At 41.4% G+C, this 27,433-nt stretch overlaps 1 protein-coding gene across 1 annotated transcript; it reads left to right on the top strand.

The window, feature by feature from the left end:
* The first annotated feature begins 1,024 nt into the window (after positions 1-1,024).
* Positions 1,025-26,724, top strand: ZFP91 (ZFP91 zinc finger protein, atypical E3 ubiquitin ligase). Its single transcript, XM_072424830.1, is given in 12 exon segments — positions 1,025-1,268; positions 4,966-4,997; positions 7,531-7,722; positions 9,957-9,996; positions 10,862-10,963; positions 14,844-14,936; positions 16,076-16,192; positions 20,926-20,976; positions 21,698-21,776; positions 22,285-22,399; positions 23,193-23,292; positions 23,386-26,724. Coding segments are annotated over 12 exon segments (1,578 nt in total). The 5' UTR covers positions 1,025-1,080; the 3' UTR covers positions 23,855-26,724.
* The last annotated feature ends 709 nt before the right edge of the window (positions 26,725-27,433 follow it).

Below are 27,433 nucleotides of genomic sequence, written 5' to 3'. Positions count from 1 at the left end.
GACCCACTGCTCCTCCATGGATTAATGAGGGCACACTGGGTTTTATAGAAGAAATTCTAATCCTCACAAACCTGAGAACATAGAAAGTTGGAATTTGTAGTCTCCTCACCCCTAGGATCAGACCATGCTGGGATTTTTAGTTCTCTTCTATTGGGCAACAGAATAGTGCATACATAACTAGGTACAGGGCATGCTAGGACTATGTTCCTCCACACATATGATGGCATTTGTAATCCACCCACACCTGGGATCATTGAATATTGGGGCTTGTAGTCCCACAACACCTAGTAACAAACCATGCTGGGACTTTTAGTTCTTCCATTCATAGGAACAAGGCCTTATAGTCCCTCAACACATGGGAATTAAATTATGCTGGGACTTTTAGTACCCTTACACCTTGAGAGTAAGGCATGCTGGAACTTGTAGTCTATCCAAACCTGAAACCAAGGCATGCTGATACTTGTATCCCCTCAACAACTGTGAACAAGGCATGCTGGGACTTGTAGTCCCTCCACTGCTGTTATTAAGGGATGCTAAGAGTTGTAGTCCCTCCACACCTGCAAACAAGGCGTGCCTGTGTTGTTGTACTTGCAGGCCATCTTGATATATTCAGCAGGTGAGAATATCCTAAATTCTCCTAAGAAAATAGCTAACTTATTACAACTTCCATTACTTCCTTATGGTTGTCAGTGCCAAAAACGTATTTTCCGAGTTCAGTGAAATGTTAATTAGTAATAAAGTTTCTTTAAAGGAAGCAAAAGTTAAACATGACTACAAATCCCGAAAGCCCCATGATGACCGAGCAAACCCTGCGCACGCGTGCAATCTCACCACCTTCATCTGCGGCCCAATGACAACCCAGTGAGACGAGAAGTGGGCGTGCTTCAGAGCTGTCTGCGTCTGGTCAGAGCTATCGGGCACGCGCGAGCAGGTAGATTGCAAACTACGCATGCGTATTCCTCTTCGGTCACCCTCGACAGGGGGTGCGTACGCCTGCGTGACGTCAAAGCGCTAACCCGGAGGGGGAGCTCCGCGCGTGCGCAGTGCCGCACAGTGGAGAGCGGACTGGCTGACGGACGGATGCCGGGAGGGCCAGAGCCGCAGGTCCGCCCGAACCGGGCACCAGGGGCCGAGGGGGCGGTCGGGGAAGAAGAGGTGGTGACGGGGGGTTCCTCCCGTAGGAGGAAGGCAGAGTGTCCGCGGAGGAGGAGAAGCCGCCGGGAAATGCCTGGGGAGGAGGAGGAGCTAGGCCTTGGGGGCAGGCCCAGGTGAATGACGTCACGAACCGTGGGCGGGTCCGGGGCTGAAGCTATGGTGGGCTCAAAGGAAGGTGGGCGTGACATTGCTAACTGGTAAAGGGGAGAAAAAGTTGCAGTGGGCGTGGCAGTGAGGTTATTTGCATAATGGGCGTGGTTTTACGGGTAATTATCATGTGGGTGTGGCCACGAGTGTCAGCTGTTTCTTACTTAGCACAAGGCCTTCTCCCCATCCTGGTTTGGGGGTACCATGCTTTAACTTTTCCTTAGCCCCAAACATTTGTAGGAATCCTGCACTGAGAGAAATACATGAGCTGACATTGACTTGTGTCTTTAGGAAATGCTTTTAGCCTGGCTAATAATTTCTGATTCTGGATCATTCTCTAGTACTAAATCTGGCGGATCAGGATTACAGCCAGGCAGCAGTAAGAAGAAGCCATCAGTACTGCACTGTGCCAATCCTCATCCCTAACACTGGTTTTGTTTGTGGGGTGCAGTAAGCTCCACTCTTTTTATTTGACAGCTGTCATCTAAGGGGGGCGGTTACTTGTGATGATCTTTCAATGTCTGTGATGTCATCATTGACCAAGCAATCGTCAGCACCTGTCACTTCATATTGGTTACCTGTGTCCCCCCTCTGAGAATTGTGGTTTCATTTATTAGAGGTTGTGGCCATACTGCACTCGTACAGAACTACAGTATATTAGAGTAGCCTCTGGTAGGTGGAACCATAGGGGTGTGCTGGGATCTGAAACGCAGGATCATGTCATATGCTGACAGTTCTACAGCTGGGATAACACTGCAGTGACAAAATCCACCTCCCACCAAAAGTAATTTTACCTTGAGTCATTTTAAAGGGATGCGGCCATCTGTACATCTGTACATCTGTAAAACACAGCCCAGGCATAGGACCTATAGAGGATGAAGAGTACAGTACATTTACCCCTCTGAAAAGTTGTGAAATCAGATGTTGGATTCCCCTACCAAGTGGCAAATATTCTTGCTTGTATGGCTTTCCCCATCCCATCCATCTGAATCACTAATGACCATCAGACTGTCACTATTTACTACTTCCAAGGGGAAGACAAGCGAGGGGTGTACTACATCCTCCCTTTTCATTTCCATCCACAATTTTTCCTGAGTGTGCACGGCTTTAGTTATTGGTTTCTATGCATTACTATGGGTGGTGTAGCTAGCACACAGACTCATAATTCAACCTGTGCTGGAGGCTGTGGCTCCTCCCACTGAGACATGTTGTAGGCAACACTCAATATGGTATCCAATACCATCAAAGAAGTAAGTTTAATCCTCATTCCATTAGGAATTGCTGCCTGGATTATTTAATACAGTTCACACGGTCCCATACAGATTGTGCTACGCTTGGCCCGCACTTGTCATGGCGTATGCTAAACCTTCCAAGTGTGTCCTGAACATACGATCTTATCAGTGTTGCCAAGGAGTAGCACATGCCAGGCGTACCACATCCTGTTTTACATGACAATAATTAGGGAGTATATAATGGAATACAGCCCACGACTGACGGACTGAACAGCAGATTTCATCCATGTTGGTCACCTGGACACAGCGTAGCAAGGCCTCATATTTTTCTCTGGCCAGGTTTACATTAAAGTCTGTCTGAACCCATTTTTTGTAAAGTGGTATAGTTTTAAAACCTGTGTAGGGTTTTACCTGTTGTATGTGTCCTTCCTTGGAAGACCTCCTTTATGTTTATCTTGGCCATTGTTACAAACGGAATTTTCAGATTTCACTAGAACCAGAAGAGAAACCAATCTTTCGAAGGGACATTTGTTCTTTCTTTCTAAGAGAAGATTGTCTGCAGTGGGATATCAATCGTTCCCTACTGTATTCAAAATGTAAAAAAAAAAACGTACAAGCTATAAAAGTAGAACTTGATCCCCTTTTTTGTGAACAGGATGGGGAAGGGTGCCAGACCTAGAGGTTTCACAAGAAGCGAGAAACAACCATTCCAATAGAGTTTTGTTTAATGCCCCATTAGATTTCACTGACCACTTTTTTGGCTCAGGTTATCACTTGCTTCTGGAAGAAATCTCTCTAAAGAGGTCCCAGTTAGTAATAGTGGAGACTCCCACAAATTCCTGTAATGAGTCAGAACTTATGGGAGGAGGAGCTCACTTTTGGAGTCTCAAGAATGTGGGAACAAAGCATAGCTACCCTGAGGTGGGCCAAAGGAAACCCAAAAACCCACCAAACCAGTGCGTCAAGTATAGATTTTAGATCTCCATAGCCCTCAAAATGGGCTCTTTAACCCTCCAAAAATACTTAACTTGTCCTTGCCTTGGAGCCCCATCAGTTTCACAACTTCTTGTTCTGTTATTGGTGGTGAAGGCCTGGATCTGTAGGATCAGATCACACACCCACACGTTTGATCTGCCACCCCAAGAAGTGAATAATGAGCCACTGAAGGTCCAGCTGCAGAACAAATCTGTATTTTGTAATAAGTAATTGGGGACGGAGGGGGAGTGTAATGGTATGGTAGGCTCCCTTCTCTGCAAATCACTATTGGCTCCTCTGTCATGTTCTGTCCAATAGCAGAAGGGGAAGAGCTAAAGCTTTGTCTTTACATCTAAAGCCGAGATGATTAAATTCCGGCACTCCAAATTGCAAGGTTTCTGTGCTGCTTAAAACATTTCTAATGGTGCCTACTTTTCAACCCTGGGGGCAGTTTACTAGGTATAGATCAGGGTTCTCCCCATGCACTTTTAGCTGGGCGCACCACCTGGCATTTTTCAGCACCCACCCGGCTGTTTTTGGGTGGTTACCAAAGAGTTTGGTCACAATACAGGGGCTGCCACCCACCTAAAATTTCTTCCCACCCGGCTTAAAAAAATTTCTGGGTTGAGCACTGTAGATGGTAATGTACAATAATCTGAATTTCCACCCATCAATAAATGTGCATTGGTGAGGAATGTTTGTCCAGTATCTGAAATCTCTCCTGCTAAGGATAGAATTGCTTCTTTGAAAGATAGCTGTAAGGACCCACAGTGGCTGTCCTATCTCCTGCCTATGCGTGGCGCGTATCAGACAAGCTTTCCCCCAGCTTTATAGCATTCAACAACGGAACAGATCAGGTGATAGGCTGTGCAAAAACTAAAAAAAAAATGTCAAATGCTTTGACAATTTAATGGATGCTAGAGTGTCAGTATTAGTATTATACGTAGATCATACGTGTCCCTATTCAAAGACTTACCTCTATTCCTCTTCTGATGACAAATCAAAATGTTAGGCTGGTTGGTCTTTTATGGAAGCACAGGTCCTCTTTATTAAAAGTTGTTATATGGTTGTCAATTAAATGCAGAAAAATATAATGGAGTTATTGTAACATTTTTTCCTATTAGTCAAATTAGTCATATACTATGTGATACTTTCAATCGAAATAGACAGATGTCGTAAATTGATTAAAATGATCACAGCCAAAATTTTGGTAAAGGCGTTTTCGAAACCAATATAAAAAAAAAATATACTTTATGTATGCCTAGGATTGAAGACAGACTATCCTTTGGCTGCGGTCGGGTTTGCCCAGCCAGGGTAACAATCCATCCAAAAGTCTGATTTGACATGAAGACTCCTGTGTTGGTCTAGTGTAGGAAGTGGGCAGGTCGACAGTGTGCTGCAGGCTTTGGCAAAGCATTGTGGGATATTAATTAACTTGATTCATTTACCTTTGCAGCTACCTGGAAGAAGAGATCCTGGCTAATAAAGGTAAGTGTTTGATCAGTATTTTATAGTGTAACCACCAATCCTGTGGCAATAAATCGGCCATCAATCAGCAAACACCAAGCTTGTTTGATGTGCATCCCACCTGTTGAAGAATGTATACTTGGCTGAACCACTTAAGGCACAGCTTCACTAAACTGAGCTAAAAATAGGCCTGACACATTGGTTTCGTATAGCTGATCTCAAGATTGCACACTGCATGATTGTATTGCTTGGTGCTTGATGGGCTTTTTGTGTGTTTTTTTTGTTGTTGTTTTTTTTAAGCAGTTCTATGGTCAAGAAAGTGAGCAAATTGGCTGAAAGTGTGTCCTTGGTAAATAAACAGCTGATTGGTTACATAGGATGTTCATTTAGGCAGCAGCTAGGGATTATTGTAGGAATATATATGTGGATTATATGTATTACCAGTGACATCTGTGTGTTTCTTTTAGGTAGCAGCTAGAGTTTTGGGTATTACTTTTGACATCTGTGTTCATTATGGTAGTACAGTGACCACATGGTTACAAGGGGTGGGGTGGGTTGGGGGGGAAGCATGTAGTGCACATCATATTCAAATAAAATTAATATGTCTAACTTTAGCAGGCTTTAATGACGTGTAATACCCACAGTGATTCTTGTAACCAAAGAAAATATGGTAATGTGGACTTTTTGTTATTATGAATGTGAATCATAAATGCTATGGCCAGCGCTTTATTGGTGGTAATTGTGTATGTGACCAAGATCTTAGGGTGGCCCAGTGACAGTAAAGGTAAGTATAGCCTCTGATTGCTTTGCATTTATTCCATCATACAAGCCAATATCGATACATCTCAGACACATCCCTGACTGATCTCAGACACAAACATTGCTTGAAAGCACAAGCACACGTAACAGTCCACCAATATCTCCAGCTCCAATATATCACTTCAGTTTCGTCATTGCTCTGATCATCTGTCCGTATACTTGGGTAATATCCAGCACTTCTGGGTATGAGTGATCATGTGAACTTTGCTCCTTGCCAGAATGCAGTGCTTAGACATAAGTGGCCAATTGCCAGGCTGGAACAGGGGAGAAAGGTCTTTAGGACACCAAGCTTACACACAGGTTAGTCCCAAAGATGGGGAACATTGGTACTAGCAGGTCAGGGTAGAATGGGTTACCAAAAGAACTCAAATGTGCAAAGTGTGGGGTAGCAACAGTGCCAGTCCCAGATTTTCTTCTATGATGGGTTTACATTAAGCAACTTGGTTAATTATTCTTCCCAATTCAGTGTGGGCACACACTAGGTCTTAGTCACAAAGCCTGTAGTACCTCTTACCTTTCCTATTTAACCCAATGTTAACTCTTTCTTTCACCTTCTCAACCCTGTTTTGTGGCTGTCTTCGAGGGACAGAATCTCTATACATGCTAGCTTCCACAGCTATAAAACATTGCCTGGTGGTATTATAATTTCCAGATATCAGAGGAAGCTTTAGGCTGGCTTTTATTTTCTTGTTTCCTTAGTTCATCAAGGTGAAGTTTGCACACAAACCTGAAAAGCACTTACTTGTTCCCACCCATTTATACTTCTTTCTATGGGAAAAGTAACTAAAGGGCCTGAATGGAAAATTCTTCTGGAAAACTCACGCTCAATGAACAGGCAGTCATGGGGTACATATGTCTATGTATTAAAAAGAAAAAGAACATTACCTAAATAATCGTAGTGTCCCTAAAATCTACCTTTTTTTCTTTAATGGATCGGTAAGAATTTAGAACCCCTATTGGGTTTTATTTTCGCCTTTACATATATTTCCCCTCATTTTCTGTGCTTTGACAACAGTTTCATCAAACAGGAAGAGAGGGAAATACCCAACAGCAATAAAAACAGAAATAATTTTTTTTTCTTTTTTTATTTAGTAGAGTATAGTAAGGAAAGTGAGGGAAAAAAACTCCCTGTTAGGGACCCAAATTGCAGAATTGAATCCTGCTTCATTTTATACAGAACTGTTTTGTTAGACATGGACTTAAGACATTAAGACACAACTTAAGACATTGATCCAAACTTAAAGTGGAACTCCAGACCATAACAAAATCATGAAATATGCCTCCTCTCAATTGATAATTTTTTTTCCTTATTGTATCATGCATTACTTACCTTTCTTCATGGGCCCACCACAGCCAGCGGTCCATTCATCGTCTTTCCTGAGCTGGAATATTAGAGGGCCCTCTATGTTACCCTTATTATGCACCATCACAAGTACAATGAGGGCCTCCCGTCACTTGATCACAACAGGCTGTGGTTGCTGGTTCTGTATTGTATGTGGTGGTGTTTAAAATTGTGCAGGGACATGGGTCAAAGAGTGGCAAAAATAACAGTTTTGGGGGATTGATTACAGCAATGAGGGAACACTGCAGGACTGTGGATAAAGGCAAGTAATGTCTTTTTTCTATCTGATCCACTAAACGAAGGGGGGGGGGCGGGGAGTTTTAAATTTTTTACTGCCAATTTACATTCATATGATCATCCATTGAATGGTACTCATTGTCTTCCACTTTTCAGCACCGAAGTGTGAGGTGGAAGAAGTTGGGGTTCAGCAGATGGAGCCAGTGGTGTTGATTCAGGATCAGCACATAGAAGTGGTTGAGCATCGTACAGTGGTGAGGGAAGGAGTCCTGCGTAGCACGCGCTCCGATTCTCCTACCCTGGAGCTCATCTGCAAGTCGGAACCAAACCCGGTTGATCTGGTTTACGGTAAGCAAAGCTGAATTTGAATATTGCTGTGATAGAATGGTGTAGGTAGGGTATTACTGTTGGTCAAGGGTTTCGTAGACCTTGGAAGAGTTATGTTTGAAGCTGACTTTGAGGACGATTTATTGGAGTTTTGCATACATAATGTTTTATTGCAAGTACCCTAATTTTTGTACCCGAAAAGTTGTGCAAGAATATTATTCTGTTCATCCCATAAAATAAGCAGTGAGTAATTCCTTAACCAGCATCACCCAGAACGGGGCATCGCTCTAAACCAATTAGGGCTCACAAACATCATTAATCACTTCAGAATATTGCTGTACAACAAACTCTGTCCTTTTTCCAAGGGTACGTCTTGGCTATAACACAATGGTCTGTAATGCATGTATATTACCATTCATGGTTTAAAGCAAAACGAACATGACCTCTGTACTGAATGTTGAAGTCATCTAGTTGGCTGCCCAGCCCAGCAAATGAAGATACAGGCTATTTTTGTTTGATCAAGTCAAAGCTCCCTAAAGACTTATATTTCGTCTTTTTGGTGTCTTGTTTTTCCTCTCTTTTAAGTGTTATTAGTGCCGTGATCTCATTATGTAGTTGCTGTGCTTCTCTATACAATGCAGGTGTATTATGGTTGGTGGGAGGGACCAGTAGAGTTCTGCACATAGCTTCCCAAAAACATCACAGCTACTCCTCTGCAGAGCCCCAAATCCTGATGCAAGCAATGGGTTGACTTTGGAGAGATTATGTAAATAATAAAAATCCCATGGTGCGGGATGTCTATTAACCAGTAAATAAAGTGGGCTATATCTGACTGTTGAATGTGTGCAGTGAAATCTGAGTAAGCAATTTCAGGATTGGGATTTTTAGAGATTACTGATAACAATTGTAGCTGATTTTGAGGTCTTTCACAAACTTTCAAGCATTTTAGACCGGTTCAGCAACCTCCGCTGTTAAATAACATGCAATAAAAATGGTTCAAGTTAATGTGTGCTTTAGGCAGAACCATCGAAGCCCCCTAATCATGTTGGTTGCTGGGTGTCAATATTCTGACATTGTCATTGAAGAGATTAACAGGGCAGATTGCAGGGCAGAGCACAGCGTCATCTGCTGGAGAAAGTGCTAGGTGTGTTCTCCTATTTCCCTCCATACAGCATTAGTAAAACGTCTCCTGTAGGAAATGTAATCACCTCTTAGTCCACCCTTCAGACATGCTCACAAACACAGTTACTTAATTTGTGTCCATCCATCCGGTCATTGACCCTCACTTGCTATTAGCATTCATGGTTTTGTAAATATTTGAGGCGTTGCCTCCTAGTCTAAGCATCTATACATCCATTTGACAAATAGAGTGGCATATGTCACAGATCTGTGCAAGTAATGGTGTAATCTTTTTTCACTTAGTCCACTTCAATGAGAAAAGATCCCTGATTCTTAATATTTTATGAATAGATTTTATGTTTGCGATCCCGTATCTGGAAACTTGTACCCTGAAAATATCACATTTGTACAACAACCGGTGTGGGAGGTTTAAACATTGGGGTAATGACAGCTGCATGGACACAGATACAGATACAAAATAAATAGGGCAATTTCCACTCCACAAAAAGAGAGGTCAGGAATGACTCTGGATGCTTCATTTTAATGGTAATATTGTGTTTGTTCATATTGCTATAGCATTTATCTCCTGTGCCAGGTGTAGGCTGGGTGCATCCAGAAAAGTTCAGGCTTGCATAGTTGCATTGAATAGTGTCAGAGCTATATTGCTTTAAATATGTACGAAGTGAGAGATATTGGGATTCATACAAAGGTAAGTGTGGAATAATAGAAAATAATGTAAACATTGATATCCAAGATGTTACCCTAATCTGTGTTGTCGCCCCCATTTGTGGTGGATGCTTTAGGACTTCTTTAAGAGGATTACTGGGGCAGGGTGCTGTGGTATTTTCAACAGGCTATGTACAGAAGCCTGGTTGTCTGTCCCAGCAGTCATGATCTGACCAAATGATGTCTCTGTGTTAAAAAAAACAAAACAAAAATGGGTACAAAAATTAACTAGCATGGTAATCGGGAAAAGATGGAACCAAATAAGGGAAAATTGGCATTGCGGTGGCTGAATTACAGTTGTGACTCAAAAAATAAATGGTCACTGACACACTATATTTTGATTTGTTGTATAAGGGGATAATTGTGGGCCAGTCACAAGTTAAATTGATATTTCTTGTTGTGTTTTACAGAAATAGATGAAGGCCCTTCCTCGTAGACAGCCGGCATAAGGTGAGAAATTGAACTTGTAAATGAAATGTGTGGAGGTTGGATGTTTGCAATGTGTCCAACAAATAAATATTCATAGATATAGTTTTTTATTAAGTGGTACACAACATCATTTCTTTCTAGAATAGAAAACTATGTTTGTTTATGTACTACAAGACCATATTAGTACATTAGATTGCAAGCTCATCTGAGAGAGTGGTATTCCTGTGAACTCTGTAAAGCACTGTGTATTATGTCAGTGCTATATCAGTACATGATAATAATATATACTGCTTCGTATATTCTGGTGTCTGATTACAGGCGGCACAATGGTTCAGCAGCTAGTAAACTCACCCTGCAGCACTTAGATCTTAGGTTTTAATCTTGGCTAGGATACTCTCTGCATGAGGTATGTTCTCCCTGTGTGTGTATGTCATTTCTCCAGGCACTCAGGTTTCCTCCTACATCCCAAAAACATACAGGTAGGTTCATAGGCTTTCCCACAAAATCGGCCTTTGGCTAAGATAAGGAAATTTATTGAACTGTATGTCATACAGGTATCGACTCTGGATATTATGTCAGTGCTTTCTAAATAATATTTGACTGAAATGTCTTTTTCAACGATATAAAGATGTTTAATGGGAAGAATTGGTAAGGGGAATATCTAGGACCACGCAAGTAGGAGCGAAGACTGTCAGAGGATTTGTTTGCACTTATATCATTCTAAATCCCAGCAGCTTTTGATAGTTTTTTTTATATATTTTTGAGCCAAATTTAGAGCAGGATGCGAGCACAAAATAGTGAAAAGTCATATTGTAGAATTGTGCCATATATGTTTTTATTGCTTTTTGCTCTCATTCACTAGCCCAACCTTTCCTTTGTTTCTCAGTGAGACAGAAGACCAAGAGGAAGATGTGCTAATAAGTGAGGAAGATGTTCCATTCAAGGATGATCCCACTGACGAGACATATAGGCCTCCCCAGTTAGAAAGGTATGGTATGTTCCACACGCCTCTATCATGCTTTCTTCTATCTCCTGCTTTTTTAAGTTTTCCTTCCTTTGTGAGAACCAGATCATACCTCCTGTAAATGTGTATTTTCCGGTGTGCGTTAAAAATGTGGAACGCTGTGCAAAATCAAAAATAACGGAGCAACTGTTGAATCAAACATGTTAGAACATCTCAGATTTTTATTGCTAGTTTAGACTGAGAGTGGTGCTGGATCTAAAAAAAAAAAAATGTTTGATTTTTTAATCTGAAAAGTGTAGGTATTAGGCAGCTCCATGGGATACAATTGAGCACCAAACACCAGGAAGGACCTCAACCTTTCTTTTCTGTACAACAAAAGTGCCGAAGTGTATATATATGTATTTATATATATATCCTTCCAAATAATGAGGAATTTATCATATCTGACCTTCTTGAAGTAATGACCTTTCCCTTTGACATTCTGCTCTCTGTTGTACATCACTTCCTGGTACAGCAAACCGAGGATGGGATAAACTCCCCCAAAAGTGAAAATAAATATCACTGGAACACAGGGGACCACATGATTGAGGGCCATTTCAGACCTGCAGTGGTCTACAGCAATCTACTGCAGACTCCACCTTTGTCCCTTTTTTTCTCTTCAGCAGATCATGGTGCAGTTTACAAATGCAACTTTGTATTGCAACTTGCTTGCAGCAGTTGTGGTCTGAAGTTCTGCACCATGGCCATAGCCACAGCTTTTGCAAATATTGTTGCCCCTATTGCAGTTTGCCTCTCCTGTCTGCACAGCAGTAGTTTGCTATGCATCCAGAAGTGTCAGCTGCGTGCTTAGAATTAGAAAGGATTTTTTCCAGTTTCCTTTTCTCAGTGAGAATTGTAAATTTCTCTATGATTGTGGCCAGTGGAAATTCACAGCAAAATATCCCTTTGGCAACACAATGAAGCAGTAAAGACCTGAAAGGGTTCAAATTTTTCCCCACTGTACCCAAACAAAAAAAATGTGGGTAGAGTTTTAGAAGATTATATTTTTATTTCTGTATGAATAACCTCCCTGGCAGTTTATTTATGTCAGTATTTTTATGTCAAAAGCGGTACATTGTTTTGCATTGGAAATTTGTTGTTTAATATTGTAGGCCTGTATTTCTTAGGAATAACTCCCAGGTATGTTAAAGTTTGAAACACAAATCCTAAATTTTAATATAATAATTGTAAAATAATGAAATAATATAATATCAATAAATTTATTTTAAAAATGTATTCATATCAAAAACACTGAAAATTGTCCAAACAAGGGTGCAATATTATCAATAAATTTAAATTAAATGTCTAGTAGACATCCCGGGTATGGTACATTTTAAAACATGGGACTGCACAAAGTCCAACATCACAATAGGTAGAACCTGGTTTCCTTTTGAATCTTCCATCCACTGTCATCTCTCTTTGAGCAAAAAAACACGCACATCCTTTTTCTTGGTTGGTGGGATGTACTCCGTGAGGTGACCACCAGTCAGGCGTTCCATGTTGACAACTGCAACAACGTTTAGGTCTATTCACGGCCATTGATGGTGTTTGATGGTTCATGACAATAGATTCAGAAACTTTCCAAATTAAGTCAGAATGACTCACAGGCCTGTCACTCTTTTGCTTGTAGAGAATTTAGGCATTCCATAAGCATTGCTTAATCAGCTCTGTCAACACCTCCCATGGTGTTATTGTAGTCAATTATTACTTGTGCCTTCATGATTTGTTTCCCACCTTTTGTGCGTACCCTAAGAGTGGAGGCATTATGGACTGTACTCATTTGGCACACATCTTTCTTGTCACGCCATCGCAGGGCCATCATTTTGCCTTTCTGCCAGGCAACGATTTCTGCTGTCTTCAGATTCCTTTTTGCAAACATTGATGGCAGGTTGCGCCGGTTAGCCGTAATGGTTCCATAAGCATCTGTTTTGTGTTTCAGAACAAATTCATAAAGTTCAGGAGAAGTAAAAAAGTTGGCAGATGTGAGCCAATAGCCCTGATTTAGCAATGGCTCAATGAGTGAGGGAACAGAAGATGTTGCCATTCCATAGTTGCTGTATTTTGGCTTTAATTATGTCCCTTTTCCTGTGTAGATGACTGTATTTCAAATGTAGCCAGTTTATTTGCACAGCATGTAGGATTTCACGCCAAACCGTGCTCTTTGATGCAATGTACCCAGCTGAGCCTCCCCTTGTAGGCCATTAGACTTTCATCTATGCTGATGTCTCTTTCTGACACAAAGGTTTGTTGGAAATTTATAAGAATCATTTGACATATTTCCCAAATGTTTTTGAGTTTTGGTGCAAGATGGTCAATAGAGCACTAAATGCGCATATTATTGACCTCAAACTCACATTCGTTGCTGAGTTTACTTTCACTGTCACTGTCTGATGACAAGTTTCCTGATGAATCACTCTCTCTTGATTCCACAAGTGACTCCAAATCACTATCGCTGTTTACTAGTTGTTCATAAACAGCTTTTGCGCTGGCTAGACCCCTTTTAGATGCAATGGATGTGGTCAAGTCTCCAGGAAGAAGTCGGGAACGTTCAAGGTCAGAGACAAGTGTGGAAATGAGGAAAAGTTCAATCAAAGGTCAGACCAAGGTCAGGGCTGATAGTTTACAAACTGTAAATAAGGGCACTGGACAAAGCTGTTGGATGCACTAATAGATGTACTTTTGCATTTATTACTTATTATATTTTACTGAGATCAATGACTTAAAAGCAGATTACAGCGTAATCTGCTTTAAAATTTCCTGCCAGGCCATGCCTCCCCAGCGTACCGACGCTTCGAGGTTGCAATGGAGAAGCTGGCCGGGGATGGCTGAGGACGCCGCAGGACCGAGGGGAGCAGGTAAGATTTTTTTTTCATACCCCCAATGTGGCTCGGGGTTACCGCTTTTTGGTGTAAAAAAATTAACCCCTAGCCACACTCGGGAATACCGCCAGGGGGGTTAAGCTAACCCTCTAGACCCCTTTCAACTGTGCTGTCAATCACAGGGTTTGATAACCACTCTGTCATGCGACTGAGTGAGATTAAGTGCGATGGAGGTGCTGGAAATATTTTTTCCAGCGGAAGTAAAGTGAGTACACGTCCAGAAGCAACTTGTCGCTTTAAGGAACTGCACTGCAATCCAGTGTTACAACAGCCGCATTCAAATGCGTGTACAAAATGGTTACCAACTATTCAGCTCCTATTCAGTTTAGTAGGGGTGGTTGGGAGCGCTGTTGAGGCTGTGTTAGAAGCCTGCGGTCAGCCACAAGTCTAAAAGCCCATTTAGCTTTATGGAATCTGTGTGAAAATATGTTTCTGTCCCTTCAGATGCCCACAATTATATTCTACTGTCTCTTTCTTACCTCTACATATACTCTACCTCTTTTTACTCACATTCACAGCTATTGATGGAGAAAATAATGTAACTTAGAGCTCACACATGGACTCTCCCCCCATGTGACAGCATTGGGAGTCAGAGTGGTACCTACAGTCACATGGAAGGAAATGTATCAAGTCACCTTGAAGGACCAGGTATTTGTCTTCCCATGTGGTAGCTGAATGGATTAGTAAAATGAAGAAGGGTGTGTACTACTGGAAAGGAAGGGGGTTATTTAGGTGACCCTGTCACCACTCTGTACATAGTCAGTTTAATGTAACAAAATATTGCAAAAAATGATGGAAACAATTGTTAAACAGACCATTTATATTATAATTCACAGTAAACTTAATGACACTTCAGAATAGTAGAATAAACATGTTCCCTTTTTGTGTATTTGGTGCAGAGCATTTAAAAAACTTTTAAAGGACTTGGGCCCAAACATATATTTTCACTCCAATCACTCCACTCTTTCTTTTCTTTCTTTTCTCAGCGAGGATGAAGAAGATGATGAAGATATCTTTAGTGAAGAAGAAATTTATAAAGATGACCCCAGAGACAAAAGCTACAGACCTCAGATGAACAGGTAGTGCTGCTTATTTGGAAATCATTCATTGCTTCTTTAAGGGAACCTTGTGGACTAGAGACTGAAGTCTTTATTGCTGAAGGTGTATTCTTTATTCTCTGTTGAGACCTGGATCATGGAGGTTGCTTGTTTCAGGTCAGTAGGCCCAGTAGGTAGTTAGGCCAAGATCAGGAGGACCAGCTGCCTGTTCATAAACAAATCATCATTGTCAGCTGGTATCTTGATGTTAAGACAGGTTCACTTTATAAAGTTTCCACAAAAGAAAAGCTGTTCTGTTAGGAGTTTTGCCCTAATAACCTCACACAGCTATTTACCTAGCACTGCATAACAGGGACTATCAGCACTTGGCAGCACTGCTGAACATGTTTCAGGTGTCACAGACCACCTTTAAAAATCCATTGGTTAAAAAAGTACTAAAAATAGTCATTAGGATGCCTGTCCTCTCTTTTTGCCGTTTAGGGTTGTAGTGGGTGTCTCCAATGGTGTTTAAGAGACAACTAAGAGGGAAATCCCCCTCATTTTGGGAGGCGTCCTCTAATTTTCTGTTGTGTCCAAAAAAAGAAGTTTAGGAAACACAGTACCCTGACGCACGTGTCATACATGAATTTGCATAAAGTAGCTGATATACAGGCTACACAAATATTGTCTAAATGCAAAATGTGTGTGTATTTTTTGTTGAGTCACCGGGCCTTAGTGTTTTTCTTCCAAATCTGGGTAGGAAACCAGGGTGGCACAAATTCTGCTCTTTGCCTATACATCAGCTTCCTGATTATGCTCTTTCCTTGTGCAGGGTGAACTGTATCCACCACCTGTAATTTTTTCTGCAAGTGGCTTGTTTTAAAAGGGTAGGGTCAGAATATTGACTTAGATAGTGTAGAAGTTAGGAACATTTTGAAACAAGCTTTATTATTCCACTTGTTCTCGGTAATGAAAGTCGTGTGCTGATAACTGACAATGCTGAACTCTCAGCACTAAAAGTGAATGTACTGGAATGCAGATTGTGCTACCATATACCACACTAGAATCTTTAAAATATGCACACAAAAACACGAAATTTCTTCAGTCTTTATTGCATAAATTTTATTCTCTCCTTTTATTCCTTCTGTCTCTCCCAGTTACATTTAAACATTTTCTTATAGGTCAACTGGAGGAACCAGGCGCAGAGGTCCACGCAGCAGGCAAGATTCAAGTGCTGTAGAAGTGAAAAAGGAGGTGAAAGAAGAGAATCCAGTTCCAGGCCCAGAAGCACCTAGAAAGTGAGTAGGTCGAAACATATCCCATGAGGTATATTTTTTTTGGTGTTCTGAAGATCGGATTGAAGTTTACTATACATTGGGGAATAGTTGAATGTGAACAATTTAGAAGGATCCGAGGTAAGCATTATACCCAGGTACTTAATGGCTTCATTGCAAATCCGAAAAGATGTATTAGTATTTATGGCTGACATTTGAGTAGAATCTAAGGTAACATTAGGAATTTCAGATTTGGAGTAATTTACCTTGAAATTACTATATAAACCGAATTCATCAAATTCTTTCAGTATGGAAGGTATAGTGATATGAGGGGATGTTATGTACATTAGCAGGTCATCCGCATATAATGACAGTTTATATTGTGTGTCACCTATCATGACCCCCTTAAGGTCTGGATTGTGGCGCAAGGCCACAGCCAAGTGTTCCATAATTAAAGCATAGAGCAATGGGGAGAGAGGACATCCCTGTCTTGTGCCATTCCTGATTTGAAAAGAGTCAGAGAGAGTGCTGTCAACCAGCACACGGGCTCCGGGTGAAGAATATAATGCTGCAATTCTGGAAACCATACTGGGGCCTAGGCCCACTTGACGTAGCGTAACTTGAGTACATAAACTGCCAGCTAACCCTGTCAAAGGCTTTTTCAGCGTCTATTGACAGGAGGCACATGGGAGCGTCTGTAGCTTTGGTGTTGTCTCTAGCTTCCCTTTTATAAATGAACCCAGTTTGATCCTTATGTATCAACGAGGGCATGTGTGGTGACAGCCTATTAACATTCAGCTTAGAGAAAATTTTTGCGTCTACATTGATCAATGATATAGGTCTGTAATTAGAGCATACTGTACCGTCTTTGCCTGGTTCGGGAAGGATCGTAATGTGTGCTTCCAGGCTCTGTGATGGAAACGGTGTTTCAATAGATATGGAGGAAAAAACTAGTCAGGAAAGGGACATGCAGGAAAGGCAGCAGAGACCTCTTCTTCAGTAAATGGGGATTCTAATTGCGATATCACCTCAGGGTCTAGTGTTGGGAGAGCTGTTTTAGTTATATATTCTTGTAGGGTCGGGGGGTCACAGTAGTAGGGCGGATTTGATAGCGAGCTGAATAATATTTGTAAAATGTTTGCAGAATCTCTTTGGGAATGGATGTTATCCTTCCATTAGTTGTCCGGATGGATGGTATATATGTGGTGGATGTGTGCGGGTGCAGACCTTGTGCCAACAGTCTGCCACATTTATCCCCATATTGGTATATTAATTTGCAGAAACGATCCCGGTGGCGTTGGTGTGCTAAATCATATAATTTTAATAGGTGGGTTTTAGCAGCTGTCAGTTCTAAAAATACATCAGGGGCCATGTTTTGTTTATGTAGATGTTCCAAAGAGCGGATTTTATCAGATGTGAGTTTAATATCTTGCGATCTTATCTTTTTAAGCCTGGTTCCCTGTTGTATTAGGACCCCTCGAACAACCCCTTTCATAGCTTCCCATTGCATAGGAAGGGGAGTGGGGTCCGAAGCGTGGTCCCCAATAAAATTGGTAATCGTGTCAAGAATCGCCTTTGCGCAAAGAGAATCTTTGAGCAGGAAGTCATTACACTTCCACGTCCATTCTCCAGGGCCCATTTGAGGAATGGTTGGACCAGGGACAAGAATCAATGGAAGTGGTAGGATGCCAATCAAGTACAGAGTGACTCACTAGGATATAGTCTATGGGAGAGTACATATTATGTGGGTTAGAGTAAAAAGTATAGTCTTTGGTTGTGGGGTGCAGGGTGCGCCATATGTCCATTAATCTAAGATCATACAATTTAGAACGTAGGGAGTTTAATTTGGAGTATGGGATCGGAGTTTTCGCTGACGAGGTATCAGTGCGGAGGTCTATTACACAATTCAGGTCTCCTCCCACTATGACAGTCCCCTCCACGAACCCTTTCAGAATCTCCAAATATTGACATTTGGCTGTTGTGGGTTGATGATTGGGTGCATAAATAGAGGCCAATGTAAATTTCATATCCCAAATAGAGATTTTGAGAATCAGGTATCTGCCCTGAGGATCAGAGAGGGAGTCTAGTACCTGTACTGGCACCGTTTTATGAAATGCTATTGAAACTCCTTTAGTTCTAGATTCAGGATTGGAGCTTTGACACCATGTGGAATAATAGCAGTTGCAGAAATAGGGTCTCGTAGAATTAAGATATTCACTCTCGCTTTGTGTTGAGCATCTAATAATTGCGAGCACTTGTTAGGACTATTAGGACCATTTACAGTAAGGGTGCGGATTCTCAATATTTGTGGTTGATTGTGTACTGATGACATTGGGGGGGGGAGGGACAAGGGAAGGGGCACCAGACGGGCGAGATGAGCTCGTCCTTGGGGTGAAAAACTAAAGTAGGATCCCAAAGATCCCAAATCGCCATCTAATAAGACGGTAGGCCTATGTGGGGAAAGTGTCTGTGTGAAGCAGAAGGAGGCAAAAAGACAAACAACAAGTAAACAAATGAGTCCCACCTGGGGGAACCCACAAAACCATCAGTAATAAAAAGGGAGTATTTACCAAGCAATTTAAATATTTCACCCAATATTCTAAACATTTATATAAGCATATTAGCTAAAACACGGGGCAGTAAAACAGATGATATTAGTGTGTAAAGAGCAATTCGCCAAATTCCGGCTAAAATAGACTAAGGAATTCAGGGAGTGGTATCTGCTAGTAAGCCTATGCCATTACAAAAAAGAGTATGCACCATCTGCCCTTATTATAGCGGCTTAGGTATCTCAGGCACAGTAATAGGGCTGACAAAATAGGGAAGAACACTATAGCTCAGGCGCCCACTGGTGGCCCCAGATCGTGTCAGCCTAGTAATCTAGGAGGCATTCTAATTTGTTAACTGACTGTCAGCAGTGCCTCCAGTGGTGTCTAGTTATCTAGTACCTAAAATCTGAAAGGGTATAGAAAAATTGACATAGCTACCAGTGGATGAAAAGTTCAACAATGTATGAGAAACTTCTTTAACAGGAACATAAAGTCTCTTCTTGAAGGGGGTCAGGACACTCAACTAGATACAGCAGGTGGCTTTAAGAATCAAATTCAGGGGTAATCCAATAGCACATGGTGGCCTAAAGAGTTTGTGGATGAAAAAAGGAGGTAAATAGAAGGTTCCGATAACATCACTTGAGGTTACTTGGAGGTCGAAGAAAACCTTAGTCAACGTAGATTTACCAGGCTAGGATGTTGGAGGAGAAACGTGACCTGGTGATGGGCTTGGGGATCTGTCAGGCAGATGTCGTGGAGGAGCTTGCGATGCAGTCGGTTTGCTGTTGAGGAGCGAGGTTGGTGTGGGCCATTTAGGTAATATGATGTCAGGAAGGCGTAGATCCCGCACAATTCGAGGTAAGTCGGATGGCTCATGAGGAATATAGGTCCTGCCTCCCGATCTGATGATGAGATGGAATGGATTTCCCCATAATTAGGGGATGTTCCGTTCACGAAGAAGTGTTAGGAGCGGTTTAGGAGCCCTGCGAAGATCCAGTGTATCCTTAGAAAGGTCAGGCATTAATTGTATCTGTGCCCCTGCATATTCAATAGTGGCAGATTCTCTGGCTTTTTTCATGATGTCTTCCCTGGTTCTAAAGAAATGGATGTGACATATAACATCTCGAGGACATTACGGGTTTGTACTGCGTGGGGAGTTCTATGTATCCTATCTATCTCTATATCAACATCGGATGGAACAGCAAGAAGCTTAGCAAATATAGAATAGGCAGCTGCCGACAATTCTTAATTTGGTACTGTTTCAGGTAAACCCCTTATACAAATATTGTTCCATCTGCTGGGATTTTCAGCAACATCGTGTAATAAATACAACAGATTAAGTTGCGCTTCATGTCGTTCCAAAATGTTTGCATGGGACATGAGCTGTGAAGAAAGATCAGCACATTGGGTTTGGAGAGCTGTAGTGGCACTGGTCACCTGTTTAAGAGATTGCTGCATGGCTTGAAATTCTGCCTTGCAACTGTCTTCCAAGCGACCTATACTATAATCCAGGTCTTGCCTGGTAGGTAGAGCTGTAAGGTGGGCCTTCCAATCCCACTCATCTTCAGTAGCCCGGTCAGTGCGGCCTCCTGCGAAAAAAAACCCGGGGATGCCTCCAGATGAAGAGTCGCCTCCACCGGGGCGTCCCTTCTGTGCTCCCTTGGTTTTTGGTCCCATGAGCTAGGGTAAAAAGGCGCTGTAACGCTTACACAAGCAGAATTCCACCAGGCATGATACGGAGCTCTGAAGCTGTGTGTCCTACTCCGCCGCCATCAGGCCACGCCCCCGTTATTGATTATTTTGATGTTTTCACCTTTTTGTCAATGCATATGCTGTTTTTTTAAGTAGTTACACTCATTGGCCTCCTCCCTGCAAAGGCTCTGTAAACAACTGTTCCAGCTGGCAAATAAATTAATTCACCGAAGTTTTAATGTTGCCCAGGAATTATAAACCATGCATGTGCTTCACACCTAGTTATTAATAAAAAATCTGTTGTGGAAGTTATTTCAGAGCTGGCCTCCTGAAAATAAGTCTACTAGCTGTCATTGTAAAGCTTTGGCTTCAAAAATCTAAGCCATGGACCTTGAACATTAGTCTATGAAGTCGGCATCAGGAACAGCATCAAAATTGGTGTCGAGATCACTTCTTACATTCAATTGTCTCTTCAGACTTCGTAATGCTGCCTATTTACTTCTTCCCTTTTCACAGGAGAGGCCGCAAGCGCAAGGATGACAAAACTCCAAAACTTCCAAAGAGGCGGTGAGTAGATGCTTGCATCAGGGGTATATCTCTGTGGGGGCAGACCTAGACAGCATCTTCTAATGTTGCAAAGGCTCAGAAAAAAGTTTTAGCTGACATTTATTAATCAAAGGATGCAAGAAAATAGCACACAAGTACAATAAAAATGATACAAAATATCAGCAGGGTCATAAATGGAACACAAATAATTTCCCATGTCTGATGTTCCTACAATAATTTTAGTAATAGATACTTATGATGTATTAATGAATTCAGGGCTGCATTCATTCATTGTCACCCTGGAGTTCAGCTTTAACTGTCTCTTTCTAAACCAACACACATCTTATACACCTATGTATGTATCATAATGACTTCTGTGTCCTAAATGTCTGCATGAATCCACAGTTATCACATCCTTTTTAACGTGAACCTCTAATAAACTTGCACAATTAAAACTGAATGTGTAATTTAAAATATGGACAGGAAGATGGTATCTTGTACACATGTCAGACATTCTAGATGCAGAGATACATGCAGACAATATTATACGCAGATCCTTTAAATTTAGTTTTAGTAAGTTTAATTTATCCAGTTAAATTTTTTTAAATTTCACAAAATGTAGAGAAGGTTAAGGTGGGGTGAGCGCTTTGGCTAAGTAGTGTGTGTTGCATTTTTTTTTACCTTCCCCAGAATTCTTCTTTAATGCTATTTTTTGAAAATATATCCTTTCTGCCCTGTTCAGAAAGAAGCCCCCTCTTCAATATGTGCGCTGTGAGATGGAAGGATGTGGCACTGTTTTGGCACACCCTAGATACTTACAGGTATGTAGATGCTTCACAGAAGGTGATTGAAGGGACTCTGTGAAACAAAATGGTATAATAAAGTGCCCCTTGCAAAAAAAAATGGTCCATAACTCATACATGTTCTCAAAAAGCACTTAAGTCAGCCAATCAACTTTTTGCCATCCCCTCCTCCAAGCAAACCCTGTTTGCTTAAGTATTGAACCTATCTCTGATGCTGTTGAGTTGTTCTGGCTATTGTTATTTAATTCCAAGAAGCGTTGTCACAAGGATAGCCAGGGACAGTGTATGTATGATGGAGATGTATTCAGGCACAGGTGGAAAAGTGTAGTATGTCATTACCAGAGATGAACAGGGTACACACATTTGCTGCTACAGTCAGCCATGATGAGTAGAGCAACAAAGAAGGCACCATTCAAAAGACACAAAATAATAAATAGACCTCTTGTAAAAGGTTATAGGGCATTTGATCAATCGGTTGGAAAATTAAAGAGTTCTTTGAATATGACGTTGTATTTTTTGTCCATAGCACCACATTAAATATCAGCACCTTTTGAAGAAGAAATATGTGTGTCCGCACCCTTCCTGCGGGAGGCTTTTCCGTCTGCAAAAGCAGCTGATGCGCCACGCAAAGCATCACACAGGTAAATCATAGACATTTTGCAGAGATTTAGGAACTAGTCCTTCCAGCTAGGAGGCACCCTTAAACTTGTATGGTCTAAAAAGTATTCATTCTAAAAGCAGTGCTGCAACATAGGAACTTTTCGCCTTTTAACAATTTGACTTCAAGCTCTACTTTCTTATGCTGAGCCTTTTCTTTGTTGTTAAAATGTCAAATGGCATGGCCTCCCCTGGCCATCAAGGTTCTGCCATTTGACAGCTGTGGCAGGGGTGGTACCTTGTCTTGAATTACCAAAAAGCTGAGGTCCTGGTCATATCCGGGATACAGGGAGAATACAGAAGTTGAATATAGGATTAAGGTAGGAACACCAAGGTACTATATAAAGCAGTATTGTTAAAGGATTACTGTACTTTTAAAACTTTTAAGTCCTACTAATCTATTCAGGAATACCAAGCACAGGATTTAATCTCCTACTGCAGTTTTTTTATAGTGGTTATCACATGCCCATAACACTGTACACACTGCTTTGTGTACATTCAACCTGTATGCAGTCTGCTTTAAATAGCTGAAGGTATATCCGGAGACCAGGCTTGAAACAACTATGAGTGCATCTGCGCCACATATTTGTTTAATTTAATGCCTTCACTACCAGTAGTCATAAATAAGGCTTTCTATACTTTTACATTACATTTTCGGACTGGTGAAATAGATCACAATGTGCTGCAAGACAGCAGCCCGTGTATACATGTATCCTTTGGGTTTTGTCTATTTGTTAGCCAGACCAATTTAAATTCTGTTTTTGTCTTTCTTATTAGACCAGCGAGATTATATATGTGAATACTGCGCCCGAGCATTTAAGAGCTCCCACAACCTGGCTGTGCACCGCATGATCCATACAGGAGAAAAGCCCTTACAGTAAGTCCTAAAATCCTCTCTTGATTTGTTGAAGTTGTCCCTTAGGCCTACGCTCACTAATTCTTTTGTTTTTGTTTTTCCTTTTCACTTTAGATGTGAGTTCTGCGGGTTCACCTGCAGACAGAAGGCCTCCCTGAATTGGCACATGAAGAAGCATGACGCTGACTCCTTCTACCAGTTCTCCTGTGGCATATGTGGGAAGAAGTTTGAGAAGAAGGACAGTGTAGTGGCCCACAAGGCCAAGAGCCATCCCGAAATCCTCTTAGCCGAAGCTTTGGCGGCCAACTCCGGCGCTCTCATCACCGCCAACAATGAACTGCTGCTGCCAGAGAACACGGCTCCTCTGGTTACTGGGGGTCCCGTGACTCTTGACGCTCCCATGGCTCTTGTGAGTTCCACTGATGCTGCCACCACAGAGGCCCAGGATGAGCCAGCACCTCACCAGACCATCTACACCACCTCCAGCTCTAAGATTTTAGTGGCTTGCTCCACGCAGCCAGCAGGAGGACTGGCTTCTAACACACAGGTTCATATTGAGGATGCGGACTCTGCAGGACCCTAGAGAGGGAGAATAAGATCCCTCTGCACAGCACCTAGACTGTTTCCTTGTCCCCCTCCCAGCTGGCTGGCTGTCTCACCCTACCAATGCTTTTTCTCTCTTTCCTTGTAATATACGCATAGGCTAAGACCAGGCACAAAGATCCGACCAATCTGGTGTCATCAACATTTTTTCTTTGTCTTCTCTGACTTCCTTTCGTAATTCTGACCATTAACCAGTTATGCTTCCCCTCAATCTTTTCTTATTTTTAATCTATTCTGATTCTATATCTTTTTTTTATTTGTTTAATTTCCCTTTTTTCTCTATTCCCACCACTCCATCTCTGTTTCCTCTCTTTGGGTGCTGTGCCCTGCGCTCTCACTGTATATAATATGTTTAAAGAATAAAACTGAGCTGTTCTGTCTCACATGGAGCCCTCTCCCCCAAGCAGAGCTTCGAGCATAACTTGAAGCGATGCTTGTGGTCTCTTTTGTAATTGGTGAATTATGGCCTTTCCCAATTTCCGAAGGGATATTCCAGGTTGTAAGAAAAATATGGGCCCTTTCTGGTAGGTAGATGGAAGGACCACCCTGTACTTCTTTTCCATCCCACTGTTTGACTCTAAACTGAAGCTTGTTGACGACAACATTGCAATGTTGAAAGTTAGCATGTGTTAGTAGGTCTGGGAGGAGGGTTAAATGACCAGGGCTTAGGTATATCTGTGGTTTTAGTGCCTTAGAGAGAGATATCTTTCCCCCTACTGCACTTTGTAAGGACAAAATAAGAGCACCTTGCATAATCTTGGTGTCTATAGGGTTTAATTACACTGCTTGAGCTTAGGTTTTTAGAAAAGATGAGTTAAAGTAAAGGGAATCTCCCCATTAGAGAAAAGCACAACCCAAAACTTAGAATTTAGTTCTAAGCAGAGGGTATAAGGATCATGAAGGTTGTTACTTCTAAATCCCATCGATCTGAATGGTTCACTTGTATGCAATTGGTGTCTGATGGGCTATACCAGTACAATGTAAAGGGGGTGGTTTACCTGAGCTTATTGCAGTCCCTATCAATGTCAATCGAAGGGATGGGCCCAAATCTTCTACCCTGTTTTGATATAATCGGCCTCTATTGCTATGAAGATTAATATGATTCTTTGCCTTTAATCTTTAACACACTTTATTCTTTGGCCTTTTTTCCCAACTAAAATGGAATTGTACACCCCACCCAAGAAGACAATATATATACTCCCAGTGGTACCAGACTGTGAGGTTGAGCAGTGATTAATGGCTACATCAGAGTTTTTAAGACTCAAGTCCAGACAAAGGTTTGGTTTTGCTTTGCATAAATCTGAAAAAAAATTAGGCATTGGTCTGTGTTCCTACTGAAAAGACCTTCCATTTTTGTAAGGACAGGAAAAAGAGGAGGTCTGGGAACACCAGAGACCAAAAGCACACCAATCTGTATCCAACCTTGTGTAGACCTGGGCAGTACAAGCATGTGATCTCCATCTAAGGGATGTTGGTAGCAGTTGGAGCATACAGCAGGTTTATAATACAAGTACATTTCTCCTTGAACCCTCTTTTAGAACTAAGTTGGTAGTTATGGGCGAGTGAATCTTTGCACTTTAGAGTGATGTTTAGAGGGCAGTTTAATATCTCAAATTGTTTTCTTTTAGCTTCTGTCCAGTCACCAGTTTCTCTGTTTGCTTGCTTTCACTCACTTGTTATTGTTGGTTGACTTTCACTCACACTATGCTCCCTCCTGTACAAACACAGCTAGAACAGTGCTCACAGCTCAGGACATCTTGGGCCTCTTGCTCTAAAGGGAAACAGCCTTGTATTTTTCAGTGAGTACACATTTCAACTCCTCCTTGTATCATGTACACAAGTTATTTTATTGACATTTGTTTTCATATGCTTGCTGTTTCATATTTCGATGATTGCATTTCATGCACAAGTGCTAGTTTCTAGCTCTAGCAGCTACCTGTATAGGGGCCCAATTCGCAATTGTATTAGAAGACTGCTGAGATAGGTCCTGTGCACAGGTAATAAGTCCTATCATTTTTTTCATCAGTCTAAGCGGACTGATGGACTTGCAGTGAGAGAGAGGAACAGTAGAGCGCAGACATGGTTCAGTATTACGAAGCCAAAAGCAAAGCAATTATGTGGCTTAGCCCTGAGCATCTTTATCTATCTGAAAAATTTACATAAGAGATAAAGTTTTCTAACTTTACATTTTTAAATGATAATATTCAGAAGAGAAAACATTGAAACAAGTATTATTTTAAAGTGTAAGTCCACCCTGTAGAATGTATATTAAGTTTTGAGAGAAACTCGCCTAGTGTGTATCCTGGGGATTTCAGTGATAAACACCCCTCTAGTAAATTGTTACTCCTTTAGTAAGTCCAAGATTAATTCCTTCATTTCCTTGAAATCTGGGTCATGCAATCCCCACAGCTCAGTGTAAAATTACTCCTTTAATTTTGAACCAGTGGGAAGAGCTGGGAAGCTATTTATGCGTTTTGGGAAGACTGACCTTCAGAAGTACCCAAAGTTTAGCTGCCCTCAGCACCTAATGGGAATTTCATTCATAGTGTAATGGCAGGGTAACGCAATCCACAAGTTGAGCTGTTGCCAAGGGCACTATTAATCTTTTTAATAATTTCAGACATGTTGCCCTTACAACTCCCTTTGCACTGTAAGTTTTAGCCATGTGCTTTTCTTTGTACACCTGCTCTTTGCATTTTATTTTGCACGGATAGTGATCATAGGATTTGCAATCCTTTTTTGTTTTGCACTATGCACTGTTATCACTCTACACGTTACCTCTTGCACTTAAACCTATTCTTCCTGTTCACTTTTTAAACCTGAAAAAAAAATAGATTTGATTTCCTTGTATTGAATGTTTTACTTGCTGGTGCAGAGAAAATGATTTCATTTTTTTCCTGAGATGTAGATATTATTGTGAAAGGTGAGTTCTGTGTAAGGGATTATTAATGAAAAAAGATAAAGGAATAGGTTCACTTTAATTGCTCCCACCACCTTTACTTTATTGTGCTTCTAGAACCATGGAAAGGAAACCCTGTGTAAGCTCCAACTAACTTCTCTTTGCCCACGCACAGGGCTATGTATTTTCCTTATCCCAATGTGTTCCAATTGCCAAGCACTGTCACATGACAGGCAGAACATGGAGTCACAGGCTTCTGTGTACCTGCATAATCCAGGTATAAAACTTTGCTCCTACTTGCTGAACAGAAGGAATAAAACAGAGTATGTACTTCGTTACAGCAAACCTGTTTCATTGGTCTGCATAGGCAAAACAGGTTTGCTTTAAATCCCAAACTTTTTATAGTGGAAAAGATCTCCATAAGAATTTGTGTAAATTCACTGGTAAAAATCAATATGAGTTTGGCATATCCCAATGGAGAATGGGGAAACACAAGTTTGGCTGAATGAAAGTTTGTCCTGATTGTGTGAATGAGGACAACATATGTGTTTTATTAAAATATGGCTAATCATTTACAAACGGTTACAAACCTTTTCATGACTACTGTAAATGTAATGGAAGGGTAAAAAGTGACAGCACAGGTCATTCTCTCCATTTGAG

The sequence above is a fragment of the Pyxicephalus adspersus genome, chromosome 10 (assembly GCF_032062135.1).
Source record: "Pyxicephalus adspersus chromosome 10, UCB_Pads_2.0, whole genome shotgun sequence".
NCBI lineage: Eukaryota > Metazoa > Chordata > Amphibia > Anura > Pyxicephalidae > Pyxicephalus > Pyxicephalus adspersus.
The sequence above is the reverse complement of the archived record's forward strand: the minus strand, read 5'-3'. Positions and strand labels throughout refer to the sequence as shown.